The following is a 24,395-nucleotide window of genomic DNA, read 5'->3' as shown; positions in this document are numbered from 1 at the left end:
TTTGTTTTTCGATTTATTGTTTGTACATAATAGCTTCTTAGCAATTTTTTGTTTAACCAATTTGATTAGTTCAAACTGTATGAATTAAAGCGTTATTTCTGTCAGATTCACCCCAAAAATCAACTTTGCCAGAAGAGAGTTCATAACTTATGAAAATAAAGCTCTCTATTCACTATCCTAATTAATTACGTTCTCAATTTCATCTGTCTTCTACGAGGTATGGGATTCTCGACCTACCCCCAAGTTAGGCCAAAATGAGAATTTATGAAAATTTCTTCACTTCCAGGCTGAGCACACTCACTCAAGCTCGTCCCGATTGGGGTGGTCCCCGTGACTCAAGTTGTTATGTCGTTCTAGAGACCCCGGGAATTTGCTACTGTGGATTTGTGGAAGCGAAAAAAAACGAGGAAGGAAAAAAAGCTGTTAAGGGTTACTAGTTTATCATTTCGATGCTTGTCGGTTGATGTTTTCCTTCTTTTTGGCTTATTTAGCTGCTGACCAAAGCATGAGAAGGATTGATTAATTTTTGCTTCGGGACTCCGAAGTCGGGAGACTGTCCCCTTTCGTGGTAGAAAATGAAGAAATTTATTCATCTCCCTGGGTGGTATGCAAAATTGGTTGATTTTTCTGCTGCTTACGCCTTTTTCATATGTACGGTTACACGTGAGCAGATAGAGAGGTTCGTTTGTTTTGGGGTTCAGTCTGTTGATGAAATTAGCAGCCCACCCGTGAAACGTGGCTTTTCTTAAACTTGAAGACGTTCTAATTCTGGCAGGAAATAAACTAGAACAGGAAGCAAGCTTAATTTAAGCGGTTAGGGGTCCAAAAAGTGCGGAGACTCCGACGGACGAATAAGTGACGAACCAAGCATTCGAAATAAAACACATCAATAAAGAAGCTAGTTGGATCATTTTTCCACTAAAAGAAACAGACACTAATTGAAAAATTAATTCCAAGCCCTTGTAACATCCACCAGGGTGAGCTCACGTTTCCAGAAGGTGACAATTTGATGACATCAAAACGCATCAATCCCGTCACAACCAACTGCGCAAAAAAAAAGGACGAAGAAGTGCAACGACTCCAAACCGGGCATCGATCGTTTGTTTTTGATGTGCGATTATTTTTCATTCGCCGTGTTTTGGGGTGGATGATTCGACACTGGCGGAAGCCTCTCTAACCCGGGGCCCCGGCCAGAAGCATTTAATCCGATTACATCGGATGCGCTCGGCAACGAGCCAGACGGAATGGATTGAATTGGTTGGGTTTTGCAATTTCGGTGAAAATCCGGCGTTGATTGGTGTGCCGGAATTGGGTTTCAAACTGTACTTAATTGAATTGCTTTGTTTTGGGCACGATTTTCACGGTTCGGGGGGTTGGAGTTGGGTTTTATGGTGGATTTGTTAGATTTCGGTGCGTTTGAGAGAGAAATGTTGATAAACAATCATCACATAAATTGAAACAGTCTATTAAGAAAAATAATTTTGTTTTCAGTTTTAAAATCAATATACAAAGTTTTATAGTTTTAAAATCAGTATACAAATTGGAGGAAAAAGAGAAGCAATATTGTTTTAAAAAATGAGATAAAAGCGGAACTTTTTGTTAACGGATCTCGATACTTACTTTTGTTTTCACTTATTGGACTTATTGGGCTGGAAATTTCAAAATTTTTGATCTCGTGGATTATGCACATTCCCTTAAAGTCTGTCAATGTCACCCCGGAAATCAGTATCATTTCGGTATACGGTATTTATTCTCTTTAAACTTAAAATTACTATAAAACTGATTTGATAAATATTAAGAATGATATCGTATTTTTCACCTTATTTTTTTCAGGAAAATGTTTAGTTACATAGATTTTAAAGTTTTAAAACTTAAAAAAATACTTGCAATATCATTGAATTAGAACGTAAAAACACCTTTTGTGTGTCAGTTTAGCATAATTTATGTTTGCAAATATGTTTCTTTCATGGTTGCCAGATAAACCTTTTTTCAAGTACACGACAGCATAAAAATAAACCATGCTCTATTCCAGAACCGGACAGATTTTGCCCTGATTTTGGTTTTCTGCCAATTTTAGCTAGCTTTAACCTTATATATACATGACCAAACTCAGGAATAGATAAAGTTTTTTTTTAACAAAATTGTTTTCCATCCGTCACCAGATTTTTATCAGTTTTGTTATCGTCACTTGGCCAGATATTGTAAATTTTGACCTGGCAACAGGGTTACCAGGTCTGAACAGAAAATAATCTGGCAAAAAAAACCTGGCAAGCAACTTTTCTCAAAGTAATGAGCGAAATTGTGTTCAAAAATGGTGTATTTTCACTTTTTATGCATTATAGCTCCACAAAATAAACATCATACTTCAATTCAACAAGGCTGGAAGAAATAAAAAATAAAATTTTACAAATTGACACTCAGAAAAACTGGCAATGCCAGATTTATCTGGCAACCTGGCATCCCTGCCTGGCAACCCTGTTTGTCATGGTTTATTTTAGACTTTTTAATTTTCATATTCCAGCTATGAACAAATAATAAATAATAAAAAATTAATGCGTTAATATTAGTAATAAGTTTTCATAAAAAGCGGTTTTCATCAAAATGTTGAAAACAATGTGATTACTAAAGGCGGTTAATTTAAAATGTTTTTCTACGTAATGGTGCTTACGTCTAGTAATTAAATCAATGAAAATTATTGCATAATTTTTTGAAACATAAAAATGCTAGAAGTAGCTGAAACAGTGATGTAAGTAATAAAATTGAGTTTTCATAGAATTTTTTTAAAATTCGCCATTATTTTACTAAAATGTCTGTAGCTTGGCATTGACGTGATAAAACTACAATCACGACGAAATGAGTTCACAAATGTTGAGTGGAAAAAAAGATAGATAAGCTCTTGCATTTTGGAAGAAGAAAAAAAACTTGATAACAAATTAAACTCAAATTAAACCAACAGCGGAGTTCATGAAAAATCATTTTTAAACTAATGTTTTTAATATTCAATAGTTATTTTTAGATATTTTGTATTGTTTCATTTTCATATGTGTGAAGATTATTCAAGTTTATAATTAAATTTCATGATAACATCTTCTCAATACACAACAGTTTTATCAAGCAAAACAATTTAAATGGGTCAATGTCGAAGTTTAAACAAAAAGTCTATATTCTAACTTCAGTTGTTGTTTACATTAGAAACGAGCAAGACAGTCTCTTTGTTTACACCTCGATATTGCCTCAATTACATTGTTTTGCGCGGAATATGACCAAGGGTTTGTGATATCTTTGTTCAACGAAGAAAAGAAAACGATTTCAGTGTTAATATTTTGAATATCACATGAGTGTATTTTATTACGCTCTCTTATTTTCTCTTTCTCGATTTTTGCATTATTTTGTCTGATATAATATAATAGGTTTCTGCTCTCTTTGTCTTATTCTAGGGAGGAGGATAATCAACTACTTCTTTTCTACGTTACAATCTTAACCTAGCGAGAATAATAATATTATTAAATTATTGTAGCGGGTAGATATTCGAGTTCAAAGTCTGTACACAGTTTTCGATACAAAAGTCCAGAAGCGCGCGCGCGCGTCCGCTCAGCATAATTAAACATAACTCAGAGATTAGATAACCGAACGACGGCGACGAGCTCGCTGCTGACAGGTTTGGTGTGTGCATTTGAAAGTTAATTATCTTCTTCCGCGTGGGAATTGGAACCCACACTAGTCTTTGGAGAGTCCTTATTTTTTTCTCTCTGTTGGTTTTCGCCTGCTCGCGCGCTTGCGCGTTAATCTCAATTAAGTTTTAGTAGCTAATATTTTACACCCCAATCTCTTCTACTACTTCCTTTGCGGTTTATTTAGTGTTGGTGTATTTACAGTAACGTTTTAATATTTTCTTGCGATTTTTGCTAGCCTTCTTCGGTGCTCTGTGTCAGTGCGACTTACTGCTAAGATTTTACTTTGTGAGTGTAAACCTAACCTGGTTCGAGCACGTGGGACGCGCGAACTAATAACTTGTCTAATTTATTGCTATTCGGTTTCAGTTGAGTTCAATCACACACGTCGTCGACCGACGGTTGGTGTTCCGGGGTGGTCCAGTTTTGGAGGAGAGGGGGCTCCGAACTGGACCGCTAATTGCTCGTTTTTATTGCACCGCACATTTGCATCTTTTGCTTTTAGTTGGACGTCGCTGGCGTGCTCGCTTGACGCAGTCGCCATCTTGTTTTTAGGTTGAAAACCTCAAAAGTGACGTTTGATGACAGCTCGAAACGTCAAATTGACAGTTGCGTCAAACGACCACGCCGGTGACGAATTTTATTCAGAAATGTTGCTCCACTTTCCATTCCCCCCTTTGAGGGATAGGACACGCGCGCGTGAGAAAGTGTCATCCCCCTCGAACTGGGGGCCTCATTTTAAAATTCAATATTTACATTTACACATACACACGCCGTTTTCCCATGCACGACGGCCTCGTTTCGCCAGCCTTTTTGCTGGTTCCTTCACCGGGATTTGTTTGTTTTACACAAGTCCGAGTTCGCGTTCGAACCGGACCGAGGGGCTGAACATTAATTCAATTATTTAAATGTAATTGTACTTGGATTTGTTGGTTTTTCATACCCCCCTCGTTTCTTGAAGCCTCGCCTGCTTTACACGCACACACACACACACTCACGTCTGAGCGTGAGTGACAGCTCCGAAGTCGTCCGTCTCGTGCGAGGTTATGTTCAGCTGTCAGCGTCAGATGCTGCAACAAAATGGGTTCACACACCGGTTCGCGGATCAATAATGCAACGACCCGGGCTTTGTCTTGTGCGAGCGTCCTAATTACCGGAGTGTCAATGGCTGCCACGGAACCTGCCGTGGAGATCATCACCGTCGGCTCACGGGATCTGGCCGTTCATGCGCATCTCCAGCTCCTCCTCTTCCTTGGTCAGCGGCACCGTCGAGTGGTTGTACAGACCCTGGGCCATCAGCTGCAGCGCAAGGGGGTTCTTCTCCGACGAGGTCTTCTTGATCTTGGCCCGCTTGTTCTGGAACCAGATCTTGATCTGGGACTCGTTCAGGTTCAGCTCCTGGCTGAGCGCCTGGCGGCGCTTCTCCGTCAGGTAGCGGTTCTCGTTGAATTCGTTCTGGAAGGGAAGAGAGGGAAATTTGAGGTTAGACTCGTAACTTTTTTGTCTAGTTCAAGTCTGTCAGAATTATAGTCGACCAACTGTCAAAATTTCCAGTCGAAATGCCCAGCAAAAATCAACTACAATTCGTGCAGTCCAACTCTCATCTGTTTAGTCTTCGGTCGCCAAATCTGTCGGAATTCTAGTTGACCAAATGTAAAAATTTATAGTTAAAATTACCAGTAATTATTTACTAAAATTCGTGCAGTCCAACTGTCAAACAAGGGGTAGGACACTCAGAAAATTTAAAATCTCAAAGTTTGTCAGAATTTTGATCAACTTTGAAGATTCCCACTCGAATATACCAGTAAAAATCAACATAATATTGAGCAGTACATCTGTCAAAATCGAGGGGTACGACATTCAGAAAAAATAAGATCCGAACGAAGCTATTCAAAAGTTTAGTCTACAAGTCCGTCAAATTCCAGTCAACATTTCGAGTCAATCCAGCAATCATCCAGCCAACGAGGGGCCCGACACTCACCTTCAGTCTCTGCAGCTGGGCCGTGGTGAACGCGGTGCGGGGACGCTTCTCCTCCGGCGTTTCGGTCTTCTCCTTCGGGGGCTTGGTGCGGCGGTAGCGGGGACCTGTAACAAGCGAGAAACAATGTGAAAATTAATAAAAATGTCATTTTGAGTGGGGCAGAACCGTTTCGCAGAACCGGTTGTGCGGGTAGGTGCACATAAATAATAATTAATGCTCTTGTTATCTAATTCAATTAACGGACTGGCGCAGAATAGATAGGACACGGTGTGCGAGGGACAATTTATGACCTGCTGACAAAATTGCACAAATCGGCAAACGCCGCGCGCGCTTTTCTCGAAAGGTTAAGGTTCACTCCCGGTTGGCACCTGTTAACTCGCCAAGAACCCATAACTCGTCAAGTGTCACGCAGAGTTTGCTTCCGTCGTCGTCGTCGGGCAAATTAACTCCAACTAATTACCGCCTCGCAAGCGAGGAACGTGATTTTCGCACATTCCGCGAACCCCACCTCCCCGTTTTGACAGCTATCGGTGCTGCCACCTAGCAGCGGGTGGCGCAAGATTACGCCTCTTTGTTCCGTTTCTTTGCTTATTTTTTTCGGGAGAGGGTAATTAGTTGTAGGAAAAATATGCGTGCCTTTCCTGGTTGAAGTAATCTAAATCGCTTCTGTATGATAATTTGTGGAAGAATTTTTTAGGGGGTAAGCTTTCTTCCGCGAGGGGCGCACAGATAGCTAATTTAAATTAATAAAAATAAATAATCATTCTAATTAACAGTGTATATTTTGTGAGCGAGCGCAGCTCGCAGCCCACCTCTGACTAAATTTTAATTAATATATTAGTCGATAATTAATTCGCCCCCGATCTACGCGCTAGGGCCAACTTTTATAAATTTTATCGACTACCGTTGCCGTGGCTGCGCGATATGAATATTTATTAGAATTACACGTCAGCGAGCGCGCTAGAGCGCTAGCGCGATAATTTGACGTTTTAATAGAGCCCGCGGCCGTAAACTGTCAAAACTTTTTCGAACTTTTCCAGCAGCTGCAACTCTTTCTCACCAATCATACACATTTGATGGATTGGTCACCCCCTCGGGTCAACCAAACAACAACAAACAGCGCTGACCTAGATGGCGTGACAGATAATTACGTTTGCAAAGCGGAGTTGGACCTGTCAAAACAATCAAAGTTGTCGCGTCGCGCCAAGAAGCGCCCGCGAAGAAAGTTCGATATCGATTCTTGCGACCGAGCGGTGCGCCACCACTCATGAAAAACTAATAAAGCCATTGTTTACCGCTTTATGTAAATGTCAAACGTCAAACCTGGCAATTACGGCAAATAATTAGCGCGAAAGCGGGCTCGGGGGTGGGGTCAAGCGAACTTTGACAGGTGCTGCGGATCGATAAAGATGGCGTCGTCGCAAATCCATCAATGTCTCAATCAAGTTGAGTCGATTATCGGCAGATTATCGGCACGCACGCATCTAGCGAAACTCATCTGTCACCATGACAGCGATCGCGATAGCCACGCTTGCTTGCTTGCCCGCGGCCATATTTGTCGCAGATAACCTCAATCGCGACGCACTCGATTTGGACGCCGCAAGGCGGCGCATAATTGCTGGGGCCGATCTTTATGGCACGGGACGTGCAGGTATGCCACAATTTGTTGTTGTTAGCCCCTGCTGTCAAACGGACGGGACGGGAATGTGTGCGTTCGCCGCTTCAGTTGGCGATTTGTAATTTGTTGAACCTGCTCGAAATGGGCAAAATTTGATTGTGGTTACGCGCGTTGCAAATGGGATTTTGATTCGCACGGTGACAGCGACGGCAAAGCTGCTATAATTTATTCATGAAGCCCCGCATGTATTCGCTGCACGCGCTCCGCCTTAATTGGAGCAATAATTGGAGGGTAATTTCGGGTTGATTTACGGCGTCTTAACGAGTTCGAAATTCCATCTAATTGAGTATGCACGATGATGGTGCCATAATTTATCGCCGTGCACGGCGCAGCGTGCGCGCTGAACTGAAATTTGACAGTTCACACCAGCGTGCAGCGCGCCATAATGGAGGTCGGGAAGACAAAAAAATATCAATTAGTCTCATAAAATCTGGTGTGAACAACTTTGATCAACTTCCAAGAGGGGCACTTCTACGCCGGGGATTTGTGTTTATTTGTTTTTCTTCCACTTTGAACCCCGAACCGAAAAGAAAACGGAGGAAATTCTGGAGATCAAAGCCAGACTTCTAGTGGAAGAGCGGTGACACAGTGCGGGTTGACGACAGGCAGCACTCGGAGGGGGACGCCGTGTCGACCATAAAAACGGAACAGATGTCAGCGGGATAGCGGCTTGGAGTGCGGCGCAGTAGCCGAAATGAATATGTTCGATGATATGTTGGAACACGATAGCTGGAAGCTGGATTTTTATGGCGGGTGATGATCGATTTATGCCCTCCGGGCAACTTGCACCAATTAGCTCTCTAGAAAGTGGTGGCCGCGAACCGTGTCGGACAAATGTATTTTGAAACTGAGAGGGGGGCTTTTGTCTCGTACTAAAAGGTTCTTGTCAAATCCAAGTACCATAAAAGAGTCGACATTCCCCTCGGAAACTGACAGTTAACGCACCGTAACGATGCATTTTTCAACTCAACCTAATAAATTCTAATCATTTCGTAATAAAAGTACTCATTTAAGAGTAAACAGAACGCGATTATAGCGCAGCGATTGAAACGTCAGTCGACATTATGGCGCGCGTTAGCGCGCACCGTCTAAGCCGAAGTCCAGCTAAAGTCGTGCAGCGGTCGCTTATCGCGATCGCAACTCTATTCGCAATTTATGTTCGACTAAATTATCGATACTATATTAATTAAGGTTCCGAGCTTGAAATAGAGCAATTGCGAGAGTTGAACCAACCTCCTTCTTATCTGGCTGACTGGCAGTCAATTTCAAGTTGGTCGACTCGGGAAAGTCGACCCGCTTGAAAACGCTTAAATAAATTTATTTATTTCTTCAATTAATCGAATCTACCTTCGCGCTGCGAAGGGGGCTTTTCCATTGCAAGTCTCGGCGATCGCGCTGTCATGCGAGGTGGGATTTCTGGGCTATTGAAATGATTACGATCGGTCATTATCCTGGGGAGTGGCGAAGCCGCGCGTAGAGGTAATATCGACTGAAGATTCATGGCGAGGTTAATGCTTAATTTCTTTAGGAGGGTAGCCGCGCAAGCGCGGCCATTACATTGTAGCTCAATTTTTGAGATCATTAAAGGTCTCATTACCCGGGAGAAGATTAAGGCTCGGGGAAGGTTAAGCAGAGGTTGTAACTTGTTTAGGCTGATGTTTTTGCGGCGAGGGTCGTGTAGCTTCGCTGAAGCAAACTAAACTTTTTGCGGTTGGCCCGTAGCAAAGTAAGCTGTCCTAGCTGATCTAGAGTTTGGATCATGAAGATCTGGAGGATCAACTGAGACGTAAACAATGTCTTGAAAGGTTGCTTGAGTGGGTAGAGCTTCACAAACATACACTGAACTAAACTGAGCTTTTTTGAGCTGACTGAATCTCTCTAAACTGTTTTTAAGATAAGATCTTGAAGATCTAGAAGATCAACCGAAGCTTGTACACTGTCTTTTAAGTTTTTTGAACTTTACAGAACTACAGTGTACTTAACCGAACTCAATCCAGAAATTTTGAAGCAAAATGAACTCATTGAGCAGTCATGGAGTTGAGATATTGGAGATCTGGTCGATCAACCGATGCGTATAACATCGTTTCTGTCGGCATTTTGAATTGGTAGATAACTTCAGTGTACCAAACAAAACTGGAATCCAAAATTCTAGAGCAAATTTAGCACTCAATATCTCTTCAGAGTTGAGATCATGAAGATCTGGATGATCAACCCAAACTTGTACACCGTCAATTTAGGTTTTTTTCAGTTGGTAGAGCTTTACAGAAGAACCCCTAGCCAAAATTCTAAACCATAATGAGCACTGCAGACAGTCATGGAGTTGAGATATGAAGATCTGATCGATCAACCGTGACTGAAACTTACCGGAACTTGGTCGATCGCTGTACCGCGTACAATACACCCACGCCGGCCACAGATTTCCGTTGCCCTCGCCATCCTTGCTACTCCCCGTCTCCGATCGCGCATCATCCGACGAGGCACCATCGTTGTTGTTGTTCTGATTTCCGGAATCCCCATTCGCCCGACTCTCACCCCCACCATTTCCGGGCAGGCTCGTGGCGACCGTTGCCGTCGGTTTCGGGATCGGTCGCGGGCTCAGCTTTGGCGAGGCACTGCTGCACACGGAACTACGCGAGTCGTTGGACGGGGCGGGGTTCGAGGCTACGTGCTGACCGATTTGGGACACCGTTTTACAGAGGGATCCTAGCGGGGGCATCGAGTGCGGGTGGATTGAGGCTGCGGCGGCCGCTTTGGCCTGGTTCTCCAGCAGTTTCTGCTGAAACTTGCGGTGGCTGTTGATGATCTCTTCGTGCAGTTTGGGGTAGCTGGTGGCGCTGAAGCTGTTCAGGAGCGGGTTCCGGGGGTCTATGCTGGGGATGGTTTTGGTGCTGAAGTCGTACAGGGTTGGGATTCGCGGGTGGTACGGGTTGTTGTTGTTGAACATGAGCATGCTGGCGGCGGTAGCTGCGGCAGCGGCCGTTTGGGGTTCGTAGCAGGTCGAGTCCTGGGATTCACTGTCCGTATGGTACGGGTTGTGGCTACTGCTACCGTTGCTGGAACATAACCGTGGGGACTTGCTGATGTCGTACGGACGGAACAGACTTTCTCGCCTTTCCAGGGCACGTTGCTGAACATGGAAGCTACTGTGATGATGGTGAGGGAGATGGTGCGGGGCTGGCCCGTTGGGGCTACCGGAGTCTGAGCTGCATGGTGGACTTGCCATGGGACTAACCGGCTGCTGGGTAGCGGTTTGGGGCCCCTTGCCGAAGCTTTCGCTCAGGATGTTCGAGATCGAAAACGAAATGCTGGTATGCTGGGGTGGTGGAGCGGGGCTCTGATCGCCGACCTCCTGCTTGATGTGTATTGGAGACATCGGAACCAGTGGCGACATCTCTTCGCGGGTAGGCGAAACTCCGTTGATCATCGTGGCGGAATTGACCGGACTTTGGCTGTGGTGATGGTGATGGGGCGGACTGGGTGCACTCTGGGGACTGCAACGGTCTTCCAATGCCATACTGACACTTCAAGTCTCACACTAGGCTTACACTTGGTTTACACTTGGTTTTTATTTTTTTAAAGTTATTCACACACTGAGTACTTCAATCCCTCCTAACACTTCACTAGGCAATCTCACTTGATCGTCACTGGAACTTGTCATCAACACTCAAGCGACTCAAAGAAATTCCTTAAGCCCAAACACACGTGTGCGTCCACGAGGAACGACTCCGACGAAGTAACACGAAGGGTGCGGACCGAAAATCACGTCAGTCCGAAAAACAAACACACGCGGCTGATCCCAATTGTCCGAAAACGCCGCACCAAAGCGGAATCGAGAAAGATGATCCGATCTTCGACGACCACGGCAATCCGACACAAACACTCGAGAGCGAACACGAGCGAGCGTACGAGCGACGAGCTATCTTCTATTATAAATTGTGATGTGACATAGTCAAATGTCACCTGTGATCTGAGCCTCTGTGACTGACAGCTGAGTGAGAGCTCAACCAAACTGACTGGTTTGTTTTTTGCGCCCAGGCTACACAGCTTCTCCACTCTGGTATCTCTATTAACGCTCACTCACTGCATCTCGCTCACCCCCGCAAGCTCACATCGCTCGCTCTCTTTCCCAGCCTCGAGCTCGTCCGCCGGATCAGTTTACACAACGCACACACGCGCAAACCGCAGCAACCACTGCGAGCGAGAGCGAGACCGCCTAACCCGTGCGCCTTGGGCGCAAGCGAGACGCAACACAAATAAATTCATCAACACAGACATATTTCAGTGCTAATTGGTCCTTGCTTGTATTGGTGGCAGCACACAGCTTGCGCAGTAGGCGTGGCCGAGCGCACGCACACGACCAAACAAACGAATCACGAGCGCTCGCCTGTCTCGATTGTGTGCGTGACGTCGGGCTTAGTTCCCTTTTTCGCTGTTCACATTTCCCACACGACGTTCGTCGTTTGGGTGTACGCTTTCGCGCGATCGGTATGCCGCTACATTCATACAACTTTATTACTTCAATCAAGATTCGTTCGCTCAATCTCTCTCGCTCTCTTCTCTTCGCGCTAACCCCACCCCTCGGTCGCGTGGGATTAGGTCGGTTTTTTTGCTGCTCGTTTTGTCCGGTTGGAGAGGGAATCGAACCCGCGACCACCCATGTTGCGGCGCGGCCGCTGCGCCGGGCAAATCGAGATGTTATTTTTATAATTGTATAATTTCAAAATTAACTACTTAATGTAAATATATGTGTGCAAGCGAACCTCGTCTCTCTTCAAGCCGCGTCGCTCCGACAAGTCGGACCTGCATCGGGCAAACAATTGAAGAGAGTCCGATCCGCTGCGCTGCGCTGCGGTAGGTTATGTGTATTCAATTAGCGTTGCGAGAGCTTGGGAGTCCACCGTTTGTCAGTCGCTCGGTTTTCGAGCTGTCAAAAACTAATCACTTCAAACTCTTCGGCAAAACTTGTGGCAAGGAGGGGGGCGGGGACGGGACAAAAAATTAAGCTGTCATTCGCGATGGATGTGGCGCGGTGGTCGTCAATTTATTAAATCATTATCTGCATATATGCTAATTATGAGAAGGTGGTGCCGACGGCAGCGCCGCTTCACGGCCAAGGTTTGAAGTTTTTTGCCGGGACGCGACGCGTCGGCCCGACAAAGGTGCAAATCAATTACGCGGGATCGGGATTGATGCGTGGCTTGGACGGGGTGAAATTTTTCGCGTGAGTGGCCAGCCTGGTCAGTAATGGGGCCTAGACGGCAGAATTGATTGGGCCGTAAAGGTTATTTATTGGCAATCAAATTTGGTCATTTTGGGAGGGCCGGCGAAAAAGCTGATGAAGACTAATGGAATGGTGTTAGATTTGACAAATTAACAGAAAGGCCAAGGAATAGTTGATAATAACCAAATAATTAGGAATGCGCTTAAATTTGTTGTAACATAAAGCATTTTTTATTTGTATTTAATCAAACGTTTTATAGTAAAATGATCCAAATTACAGCTTTTTTTAAACTTCCAAACAAAATCGAAATTATTTTCTGTAAATTTAAAATTAAACTTCCGGAATAGTTTATCCTAATCGTTCCATTTGCGAAATGTTGGCACGTATATAATAAGAAAATTGACGAAATTATTTGACAACTAGGGTTTGCTTTAAATTAAACATTGTACAACTATACGTTTCTGCTATATAATTATGCTAATAAATATGGTTTTTAAGAGCGCACAATAATATAATATAAATTCTGTAACAAATCTGAAAACTCTTTGTCGTTGAATTTGTATATATTTAAATGTTTCCAAAATCGTCGACATTTATTTTGATTTTGCTGTACATGTTTTCAAAATGGAAAACATCAATGTTTACTAATTCGACACCATCAACTTACCGGATAAGCTTACAGAATATCTATCCGTGCAAGAAGAATCTTTATCAACAGAATAACTTTTTTTTTTGCTTTTTGGGTGTTTTTGAAACCGTCTTAAATTCAAAACACATAAAAACAAAAAAATGATTTTTCTATTTGACCATTAAAACAAACATTCAAGAATAGTAATCTTATTGATGCATTCGCATTAAAATGCAATGAGCCGCTAATAGAACTTACACTTTTTGCAGACAATCAAAGTTGGAATAAATTTGAACAATCGAGATCAATACTCAATGAAATAATGGAGAGAGATTCATGAAAATATTGTTTTGAGATTTCGAGGGAGATTTTTGTTGACATGTTTTCTTATTTGTCACTTTCGGCTGTGATAAAATTTGATATTCAGTTGTTTGTGTTTTGTTTTTTTACAATCCGTTACCCAAAATTTTGTCATTATTTAAAAAGCCCTGTTTTGAACGAAAAACGTAAAAATATAATCCAAGATCTTGAAAAAAAAAAACAAATATACAAATTTTGGTATCTCTGAAAATACGGGAACTATCGATAGAATTTTGGATCAATTCTCTAAAGTAATGACTTCAAATTATTTACAACAAACTTCGAAAATTGTTATAATCAAACAAGCTCTTCCCGGCAAACTTCGTCCTGCCCTTGTTTGGTTCCTGACGTTTCCTGCTTGTTTGTTAATTCAGCCTACTGTGATCAAAATTTGATTTTACGCGGAATCGGATCCAGAGTGGCCAAAGTTGTCATTTTTGGCGTAAGAACCTTCCTTGGACTGTAACGAACCCAACGCAACAAAAAGCACCTCGATACGACGCTCGGTATTGAACTGGTTCGCGTTCGAACAAAATTTTTATGTATATATATATAGGTTATTTCAGGATTGGGTCCGTAAGTTCAACATTTTTGAAATAAGAAGACTACTTTCCTGATTGATGTTAACCCCTAACGTTTTTTTAAGTTTAATAACTCCTTGGTTTTGAAGAAATCTTATGCGGGAAGAAGTGATAGATTTTAGGGATTTGAACTTATTTGCTGAAAACATTCAGTTTTAAACATGAAATGGAATGGAAAACATCCAGATACTTTCATACATCAAGGATCCAATGTCATTGAATCTCTTCAAAAAGTCAAGGTCTTTTTAAACGATTATGACTCTGGCTCGCACAATTTCCACTTTCTCAATCATAAAGTTTTACCTTAAGCTTAGGTTGCAATAATTTCAGTAGCTACCTTGCTGTGTGCACCGAAGCCTTCCATAAAAGCATAAACTGTCCCAAACGGAGTCCTCCCGGGCTGTTTGACCATTTAGAATTCAGGTAACCTTCAAAGCCGTTCGTACCCTTAATAGGAATCCGTCAGTGCAGAAGCAACGTTAGACGAAGCAGGTGAAGGTCACCTGCTTTAATTTGTTTGAGCTTTTTTTCAGTTTTTGCTCTGGCGTGTGACCTCACGTAAAACTCATCTATTTATTCAGAGTTTTTGGAGGAGAGCAATTAGAGTTCATCGTTGACGAGGCCTCGTCGTCGTGTGTCATGGGTCATAAAGTTTGAGTTTTTGTTTTCGACTCGCTAAATTGCTGTCACACTTCTCGAAGGACGTCAGTTTTGGTTAATGATGCCTTCAAGCGCACTTTTTTTTTCTCTGGGGGATGTTCTCCGAAATTAGTTTATTGAAGGTTGTAAAAATTAGGACAGCCTGAAAGGCTACGAGGTGCTACTTGGGTGGACCAAATGTCGAAGGTTAATGGCTTAAGCGTGCCACTTTCACGAGGGTGGTCAAATTGCTTTACGAATCACAGAAAATGTTGCTCAATCAGACTGTTGGGGGCAGACAGCTTTGGGGCCCGGGATTAATCGGTTTCGATAAATTCAGCACTAATCGGGGACGATCCTTAAGGAAGGTTTTCCCACAGGTCATGACCATTCTTTGAGTCATGCCGCGCGCACCAATAACAAAAGAAGAAAAAAAGGCTCAACCGTGGCGCGAGATTCGAACCAGAAGGGAGGGAAAATGTTTTAATGTTATCTGAAAGCCATTATTTCAGTGCCTTTCCCAGTTGCCGCCGCCATGTGGCTTATAAAAGGATTACTTTTTATGTTTAAGCTCCTTTCTGCCTTCCCATTATTAATAGTCACACAACACCCAATACCTCCACCGATACGGTCATCATCAAAATGGGGAAAAGGAACAGAAAGAAAGAGCAAAGGTGAGGCGTTACAATAACGTGAAAATGAAATAATAAAGAAATAATTTTATCATTATTTAACCCGACTGAACTTGCACTTTTCCAAGGGGGTCAGCTTTGGGCGAATGGTTATGGTGCACAGAGCTATCTAATTTCATGCTCGAAAATTAAGCTTTAATCGATACTTTTTGACTGATGAAATTGGAATCAAACTTTAAGCTCATTCCTCTTGTCACTGCAAAATAGATTTTTTCTGACTTTATTTTTGAAATAGTTTTATTTTTACTTTTCATTCTACAAAACAAAAACTGAAAACTAGAATTTTTATTATGTTCAAAAGTTTTGGATGTGGTCTGTTCAATAACTCAATAGGTTTTATTTCATTACCTCGTTGACCTTTCTAGTCTCCAATTAGTAACCCTCGAAAACCCTGCAACCGTAACTGAAGCAATTGTCGGCACTTCTTTCGGTTAATGATTATTATACCAAACCACTGGCACTGGCAGCAATTATAAAACTTTATTCAATGATTAATGGCTGAACGCAATCAACTCCTCCGAGTCAACAATTACCCAGTAATGACTAGTGGAGAGAAGGGGCAAGTCTTAGTGTTACCAAAGATGATTTTCCTTCCTTTTTCAGCTTTATGTTCCGCCGACCAACAATTCCGTTTCAAATTTCAAATTGAAGCTTTAATTAATGGCGGCCGCGCGCTTTTAACCCTTTTCCAAAGGAAGGGCAATTAACTCACTTGGGCGTCTTTTTATTGTTATTTTTCTTACGAAAGTGCGCGCGCCCTTTTCTAATGTAACGTTTGTGAGAGTGTATGAGCGTCAGATGGAGCTGATTGTTGGGTTGAATGGGGTGTAGAAATGTGAGCTATTTTGTAATACAAAAACAGTGAAATGAAAACAAGAAAAAAAAAGTACAGAAGTGGAAACAAACAAAGCTTCCTTCTGTGTTTTGTGAAGAGTAGAAAAGCTCACACCAGATTGCTCACTAATAATGCACATAGTTGCAAGTGCGAAACACCGGCTGAAATTACACAGCGGTGAACAGTGGGATTGAAAAGGTTGGACTTTTCAGATAATTAATTGATGATCTTAAAATAACTCATGTTTAAGGCTCTGAAAGGCATCATTCCCGATCGGCCATTTGGCGGACATCTTTGTTTTAGAATAATATTAAAATCTTGGTTCAGAATGTATCAATCAAAAAACGGGTTTCTTTGTGATGTTTGTAGAAGCGTTTTACGTATAGTGATTTTTTTTATTTCAATTTACTATTTCTGGACCCTGAATTCAGAACCATCATTGACAGTCATTGCCCCAAAAGTGAAAGACTCCTTCTACGACCTTAAAGTATTGAAAAAATCATCAGTCATTTCTAAATAGTTGCATGTTTGAGGCACAACATCTTAACATATTTTTATATAATATTTTGTCAGCATTTCGTACACAAAAGAAAGTTATACAACAAGTGAATAATTCTATCGTTTGTTTTTCTGTAATTTCTCGCCACTTCTTTAATTTTGCTTTGTTTCATTTTTATTTTAAGCGAATATATTGTTTTATAAACAAAACGAAATATTACTTTACATTTCAGGCCAATTCTAGAACCTTGAAAAATTACATTTGGCATTTTTGTACATAACACACTATTAAAAAACAGGCGTTATGCTTTGTATCTGTAATTTTCTTTAAAGCTGTGAATTATATTGATACAAATTTTGGGAACGAAATCTACGTGTATAATTAGATTTTATGTTGTTAAAAAATTCGATTCTGTTGTTATTTTAGACTGTTTTTTGAGTAAAACTAATATCTGTATGGTTTTAGAGTAAGTTCTTACAAAACCTATCTAAAAAATCCCAAACTAACATGCTAAAGCCTGTCTTTAAAATTACCTGTTCAGAATTATTTGAGTTATAGAACTAAGCTGATTATTTTCTTTTCGTTTGTTTTCTACAAACTACTACAACTACTATAAACAAATTTAAGCAAAGTCAAATGATTAAAAGGAATAATATGAAAATTCATTTTTAAGTTTCATTTGTTATGACTATTTCAAAATTAATAAAAACCAAAAATATGATCATATAGCATGTTTAATATAAAATTTATTTCAATTTTTGAACTAACACATAACAATAATTTACAAATTCAAAACAGAATTTTGTGAAGTATTCAATACGTTTTTTAAATATTTGTAACATTTTTTTTTACAAATATTTCACTGTTTAAAGCACACCTTAAAAAAATCAGCTTTTTTAATATCTGCAGAATGAACCAACGATGAAAATTTGGTGATACAAAAGTTCTTCAAAATAAATGATCCATCAGAAATAAATTTAATTTAACATAAATGCAAACTCCTAGCTTTTCTTCAAGCTAAAGTTGTTAAGCAAAAGCTCAGAAAGACATTTCATATCATGACACATCATGACATTTAAATTCTTAATTTTTTATTTGACTCAAACTTTTCAAATGATTTTATTACGATTTGATTTCAATTTTTAACCCATTTTGTCTGCCTGTGTGGATCAATCGGACCGCGCGCTGGACTCACAATTCAGAAGTCGCTGGTTCGAATCCCGAGGCGGACGCAAAAAATTCTAAGTGTAAATATAGGTATTCGGTGCCCTCTCCCCGTGCCACACCTTCACACTTAGGAGACCCGGGAGGCGGAGTCTTGTCGCAAAAAGAACGATACACACCTGTGGATCCGTTGACGAAACCGCAAGGTTTAAGAGGGCCACATTATAAGGTGTTACGTCGATTCCGTTTTTAACCCATTTTTGAAAAAAAAACATGTCAAATAGCTTTTCAGTCCTTAGATACAGTCAACCACGGTGCTCAAAACACCGTTATTATGAAAAAAAAAACTGACTTAATCCACCTATGTTGTTGATGCCTTCCTCATTTTTAATATAAGTGGTTTGCCAGCTATTTTTTTAGATCCAGAAAAATAAGTACACAGATACAGAGAAACCTCTTTTTACGCAGTGGCGTTACGCTTTTTGTTTCGTCGATTTCTCTAAAACAATATAATATTTTTGAAACCTTCAAAAAACGTTTTGTAGATCTGCACAAAACCTACAAATTCCTTTAAAAAGATTGCGAAAATGTTGCGTCGTTCCAGAGAAATCGACAAATTAGAAAAACGTAACGCATCGCGTAAAAAGAGGTTTCACTGTATAGCTAAAGTGGTCATAACTCGAGACAGGGTTGCCAAATCATCAATGTTGTGGACTCGTTGGAAAGGGTTTTTGATTACCTAACCAACGATGTGTCGGATGATGGATTCGGATATCGTTAACATACATTTAAGTGAGATCCGGCTTCAAAAAAGTACATAAATATCACTTAATTGGTCATAACTCGAGACAGGGTTGCCAGATCTTCAATGTTGTGGACTCATTGGAAAGGTCTTTTGATTACCTAACCAACGATGGGTCGGATGATGGATCTGGACATCGTTTACATACATTTAAGTGAGATCCGGCTTCAAAAAAGTACATAAATATTACTTAAGTGGTCATAACTCGAGACAGGGTTGCCAGATATTCAATGTTGTGGACTCGTTGGAAAGGTGTTACGATTATCTAACCAACGATAGGTCGGATGATGGATCCGGACATCGTTTACATGCATATAAATGAGATCCGGATATATGTGAAAACACACTTTTATACATAACTTTTGAACTAGTTATCGAAACTTCAAACAATTCAATAGCGATGTATGGGACCATGAACCAAGTCGAATGCAACCGGTTTGATCAAAATCCGTTCAGCCAGTGCTGAGAAAACTCAGTGAGAATTTTGGTCACATACATACATACACACACACATACACACACACACACACATACACACACACAGACATTTGTTCAGTTTTCAATTCTGAGTCGATATGTATACATGAAGGTGGGTCTTTGAACTTTTAATAAAAAGTTCATGTTTAGAGCAGGATTATAGCCTTACCTCAGTGAGGAAGGCAAAAAATTGCAATCCAAGATTTAGGGGTCTATCGATTCTTAACACCATTTTAAAATATTATTTTCGACTTCTTCACGATTTTCTTAGAAAAAGTCGAAAATAATATTGTAAAAAGGCTGTGTCTCAAAAACTACATCAGCAAACCTTCTGAAACTTGACCCAGAGATATTTGACAGTCATTTGAAGCAAAAACATCATTATTTCGAATTGCATATTCTTTGAATTGCTAAAATTGTATATATTGTTTTGGTTTTCTTATTGAAAATCGGATGTAACATCTCAAAAGGGCTGTATCTCGAAAACTACATCAGCGAATGTTTTTATTTTTTGCACAGAGGTGCGCTATGGTGTAAGGAATCGATAGACCCCAAAATCTGGGATTTTTTCATCATAATGGTATTTTGAGCACCGTGCATTAAAATGAAGTTTTGCAAATGGCACTCAATTGCTGAAATTTGTATCGTCCTTTTTTATGTGGGATTATCTTAGGGAAAAATTAATCAAAGCAATCTACATCCTTTGTTGTACTACGACGAATTTACAAGAAATTTTTTCGACTATTTGAAGAAAAATGTCATGCGCAACATTTCTTAAATCGACAAACTTTATGCGACATTAATTCGAAAACCGAATCCAAATTCAATTTTACATAAAAATGTATTTTTTTTTGCTTCAAAGTAGATTTCTCAATAAAATTACTATTTGTTTTCTTTTTTCCCATACTTTTATATGGCTCAAAGGACGGAATTTGGGGATTCAGTTAAGTAATAGAAAGTTTATTCAAAAAGTTGGTTAATTTTTTTGGAGTACTACTTTTTTCTGACACCGATTTGATCAAAGAGGATTTCTAAGATAAGATTTACAAAATATATATATTCGAACATGTCATTTTTATATGGATAGCTGTCTAAGTGTATAGAGACTTGTGGGCAATGTAATGTTTTTGGTCATGGGGAAGTTCCTCAGAAAGTTTCAGTCATATAAAAAAAAAAACTATTTCCGATTTTTGAGAGATAATTTTAAGGATTTTTATAGGCCTCATAAACAAAAACCAAAGTGTATTGAAAAAAAAACCCTTCTCTCTGCAAAAACTATCGCTTCGCTTATAGGACTTCGAATATAAAAAATATGAAATTTATTCGAATTTTTTTTATAAAAATATGTTTATCATTTTTTCCGAATTTGTCTTTTCTTCAGAATGGACCTATTTCTGAAACATACAATAACAAATACAGAAAACAATGATTAATTTACCCACTATCCAGTAATGACTAGCAATGAATAAAAAAGAAACAAAATCATTGCGGCGTTCATCTAACACGGGTGTAACTTTGCGCAGGTACATCACGAAAGCTCGCATCAAATTAGGCGTGAAAAAATCATTCCCCCTTCTCGGCTTGAATCTAAGCTTCAAAGCAATTGCCGCCGCCGCCGCCGCCCATTGCCGCGAAGTAATTTTTAATTTCACTCGAAAACAAAGAGGCGCAACCCGGCAAAAGGAATGGCCGGAATGGAACTAAAGTCTTTCTCAGAGAAGGTTTAGATTGCCTTTTTGCTTAGGAGATTCCACCATTTTGCTGCTGCTTTTTTCATGGTTGTCTGATCTCGAAATTATTGCCTCTGGTTTTGTGCTTTTTACAAGTAAAATGGGACGCAAGATCTTGAAAGGGCCTAATTTAGATAACATTTCTATGAAAATATCAAATTACGAGATAAACAATTTGTCCAAGATTTTTTTTTAAATTTTATGTTGTATAATGGTATATTATGAACTTGAGACAGTTTTGACAATTTGTAATCAAAAACTTAGCATGCTAAAAATTTTATGATCTTGAGGATGATGATGGCGAATGGTGTGGAGTTTGCCAATGCAAGAAGTCAGTAATTAATTTCGAAAAACTGAGCAGTCCATCAAACACGATCCTACCAGCACCGCAGCAAGCTGTGGATCGATCCAATTAAAAAAGCCGTGATGCGCGGAAATCGCAGGTGAGTTAATTGTGCGTGCGCATTTTAGTCGGTGAAAAATTAAGCAAAAAAATAAAAATATAGCTGAAGGAAATTATTCAACTGGCGGCCGTTTGATGCCCTCCGGCATTGTTTTATTGAAGGAACCTGGTAGTGGGTTTTGATGGAGAAACGTTCAAAAAAGTCTAAATTTTATTTTTAGAAAATGATTTTCAATATTATCAAAAATTTAACGAAATTATCTTAATAGGGTATTTTGAAATTTGAGTGATGTCCGATTAAATTACAGTTTTGCTGAACCATTTTTTGAATCTGGCAACCTTGTCGAGAGATGTCACTTTTTAAGCATTAGACAATGAAGTCATGATTTCTTGGTTTTGGGTTGCTCAAATTCAGCTCTTAAATTGAAGAAATTTTGGATCAGTTAGCATACAGAGTATTTAGGTGTAATTTGTGTTTAGTTTAATAAATAATCAAAGCCACATTTTTTCAATTAAAATAATTTCATACATCTTTTTCAAATGTTGTGTCCGCTTTTGATTCAAGTCCATCTAATTCATCGCAAATCAACCCTAGATTTCATCACTAAGCCCATCAGTTTTTATCGTTTTTCCCCGTACTCATTACTTAGAAAATCCCAAAACAAAAAAGAGCCAACCGTTACCACACGAATTCACACGAAAGTTTCTCCCAAAGTAATTTAAAACTTGAAACAAAAAATTCCGCCCCTCAAACTGTTAGTCAGCGACTGTGTGTATGTGCGTTAATTGAGCTTTGTGTTCGCGGTTGGTTCGTTCAACTTTTTTGAAGCTGCTGCTGCTGCTGTTCACAGTTGTTACCGATTGGTTGCAATTAACGCTTTATTGCTTACTTAATTCCGCCCGTTTTTGCCACCGACTTGTCTGTCTGCATCGAGCTCAGTCAGCTGCCAATTAATTGCACTTTGGTCGCGCACAGTTACTAAACGCATTTTCCAACGGTGAACTATTTGGGACAATTAGGGAGGGGGGCTTTTTGGGGAGTTGGAACCGCCATAATTTAGCACCTTTATGTTTGTTTTACGGCTAATTAATTGAACATACGAGATGGCGATTGCCGTAAGTGACCTGTTTTAATTCTGAGGACAGAAGCGAGTGTGTTTGCCGTAATTGGAACAAGGTGATTGTTGAAAGTGGAGAGCTTATTATTGCAATTATAAATTTGCTGAATAAACAAGACTAGTGCTGAAATATTTTTGAATTAATTTTCTGTACCGCATTATTTCAGTTATGATCCCACTTTATTGTAGTTTTTACTTTTAATCACGTCTATTTTTTTTATTTATATGCATTTTTATTATTTTTTTTAGTTTTTATCCAAATTCCAAATATTGATCACTGTTCAGTTTAAAGAATTTGAATGTTGGAGAGATGCAAAAAGTTTTGGAATTATTCGGATACGTAATATCCTAGGATCAATCTTCTTTCAAAAAATATGAAAGTAGTTCAACTTTTGAAAATAGTTTCATCATTTTCAGATGTGTTGTTGGGTGTTGATATTGTAAATCACGGTTTTTGTGATATATTTTTATGTGGTACACAAAATGTCTAATGAAGAAAAAATCCAAATATCATTCGTTTAACACTTTTTATTGCAGAATGTTTTTGTTCGGACGGTGGCAAATAAAACCAGATTTTGTATCAGCTAATGCAGATCAAACTGTAATTATATTTTAGAATTCAATTTTAGTTCGTTGTTTTGTTTTTGTTTGAAAATTGTCTTACATTGATTGGTTTGTTTTTGTACCGTTTTGTACCGAAACCTTCTCGCTCCGCCTTCGACACTGGCAACCTATCGATAATTTTAATATTTATTTACAAATAGTTCTAAGTTTTAATCTGTGTAACAACTCACAAGAGTCGTGTGGTGTTCGTCGGGGGGATCGGTGTGTGAAGTCGCGCGCGAGAATCCGCGAGAAAGTGGTGGAAGATTCTGGAACCATTGAAAAGAAGTTCGCGTCGAGGCCTTAGAAGTTGGGCCATCAGTCGTGTGGTGTTCGTCGGGGGGATCGGTGTGTGACGTCGCGCGCGAGAATCCGCGAGAAAGTGGTGGAAGATTCTGGAATCATTGAAAAGAAGTTCGCGTCGAGGCCTTGGAAGTTGGGCCATCAGTCGTGTGGTGTTCGTCGGGGGGATCGGTGTGTGACGTTGCGCGCGAGAATCCGCGAGAAAGTGGTGGAGATTTCTGGATTTCATTGAAAAAGGGATTCACGTCGTCGTGTGTATATTCACTTTCATTTAGTTTTGGAAGCCCTTCCCATAGCATCGTTGCTCGGATGGCACGACGGCGGTAGAAGTGAAAAATCGCGATTGAGGAATTGATAAGTCCTTCTCATAGCGTCGTAGCTCAGAAGGCAACGATTATGTTTCCCTGATCTATTTAAAATTGCACGTCGCCGAATAAATCGATAAATACAACAACACTTAATTTTGAAAGTCCTTCCCATAGCATCGTTGCTCGGATGGCACGCTGGCGGTAAGATGTGAAAAGTCCTTCTTATAGCGTCGTAGCTCGGAAGGCAACGATTATGTTTCACTTTCTGGTCATATCATCTACCAAGATGAATCCTGACCTTCCCTTTCCTTCCCCTACTAACACAATTCCCCCACTTCCCGTGATGCTTGAAGGAGATGCTGTGGATTCAACGGTCTCATGCGGTGTCAACAGGTATAGAGCGACAAACTCTGTGTCTGATGAGTCTGCAACTTCAACTATCGGACTAACATTCCTACCTTTGTTGAACTGCATCTCCTTGGGGGGGCGCCGGTATTGACTTGAAGCAGAGATCTTCAGGGGTTATACAGTGAGGATGATTAGCTCCCACTAATCATCTGTTGGTTCATTGTGTAACTTCAGCTGATCCGTCAATAACGGAGTAGCAGCTCATTGGCAGTCAACCATGCTCATGCTCATGCTCATGCTCATGCTTAATCTGTGTAACAACTCACAAATTACCCCAGCGGTGACGACTGACTT

The 24,395-nt window shown here is 40.3% G+C and overlaps 1 protein-coding gene across 1 annotated transcript; it reads right to left on the bottom strand.

Annotated features, from left to right (window-relative positions):
• Positions 1-3,307: 3,307 nt before the first annotated feature.
• On the bottom strand, positions 3,308-11,323 carry LOC6043083 (segmentation polarity homeobox protein engrailed). The gene is made up of 3 exons (XM_001855475.2): positions 9,695-11,323; positions 5,653-5,756; positions 3,308-5,126 (listed from the first exon to the last, which is right to left on the bottom strand). The coding sequence occupies exons 1-3, from the start codon at positions 10,842-10,844 to the stop codon at positions 4,878-4,880; spliced, it is 1,503 nt and encodes a 500-aa protein (XP_001855521.2). The 5' UTR covers positions 10,845-11,323; the 3' UTR covers positions 3,308-4,877.
• Between the last annotated feature and the right edge of the window lie 13,072 nt (positions 11,324-24,395).

Source organism: Culex quinquefasciatus, chromosome 2 (genome assembly GCF_015732765.1).
Source record: "Culex quinquefasciatus strain JHB chromosome 2, VPISU_Cqui_1.0_pri_paternal, whole genome shotgun sequence".
Taxonomy (NCBI): domain Eukaryota; kingdom Metazoa; phylum Arthropoda; class Insecta; order Diptera; family Culicidae; genus Culex; species Culex quinquefasciatus.
The sequence above is the reverse complement of the archived record's forward strand: the minus strand, read 5'-3'. Positions and strand labels throughout refer to the sequence as shown.

What these genes read in the sequence shown, in the direction of transcription:
- LOC6043083 (XM_001855475.2), bottom strand. Translation starts at nt 10,844, where the DNA reads ATGGCATTGGAAGACCGTTGCAGTCCCCAGAGTGCACCCAGTCCGCCC. An exon ending in CAGCGATCGACCAAGTTCCG is followed by an intron (nt 5,757 to 9,694) that starts GTAAGTTTCAGT and finishes CGCTTGTTACAG; the next exon opens with GTCCCCGCTACCGCCGCACC. An exon ending in CCCAGCTGCAGAGACTGAAG is followed by an intron (nt 5,127 to 5,652) that starts GTGAGTGTCGGG and finishes CTTCCCTTCCAG; the next exon opens with AACGAATTCAACGAGAACCG.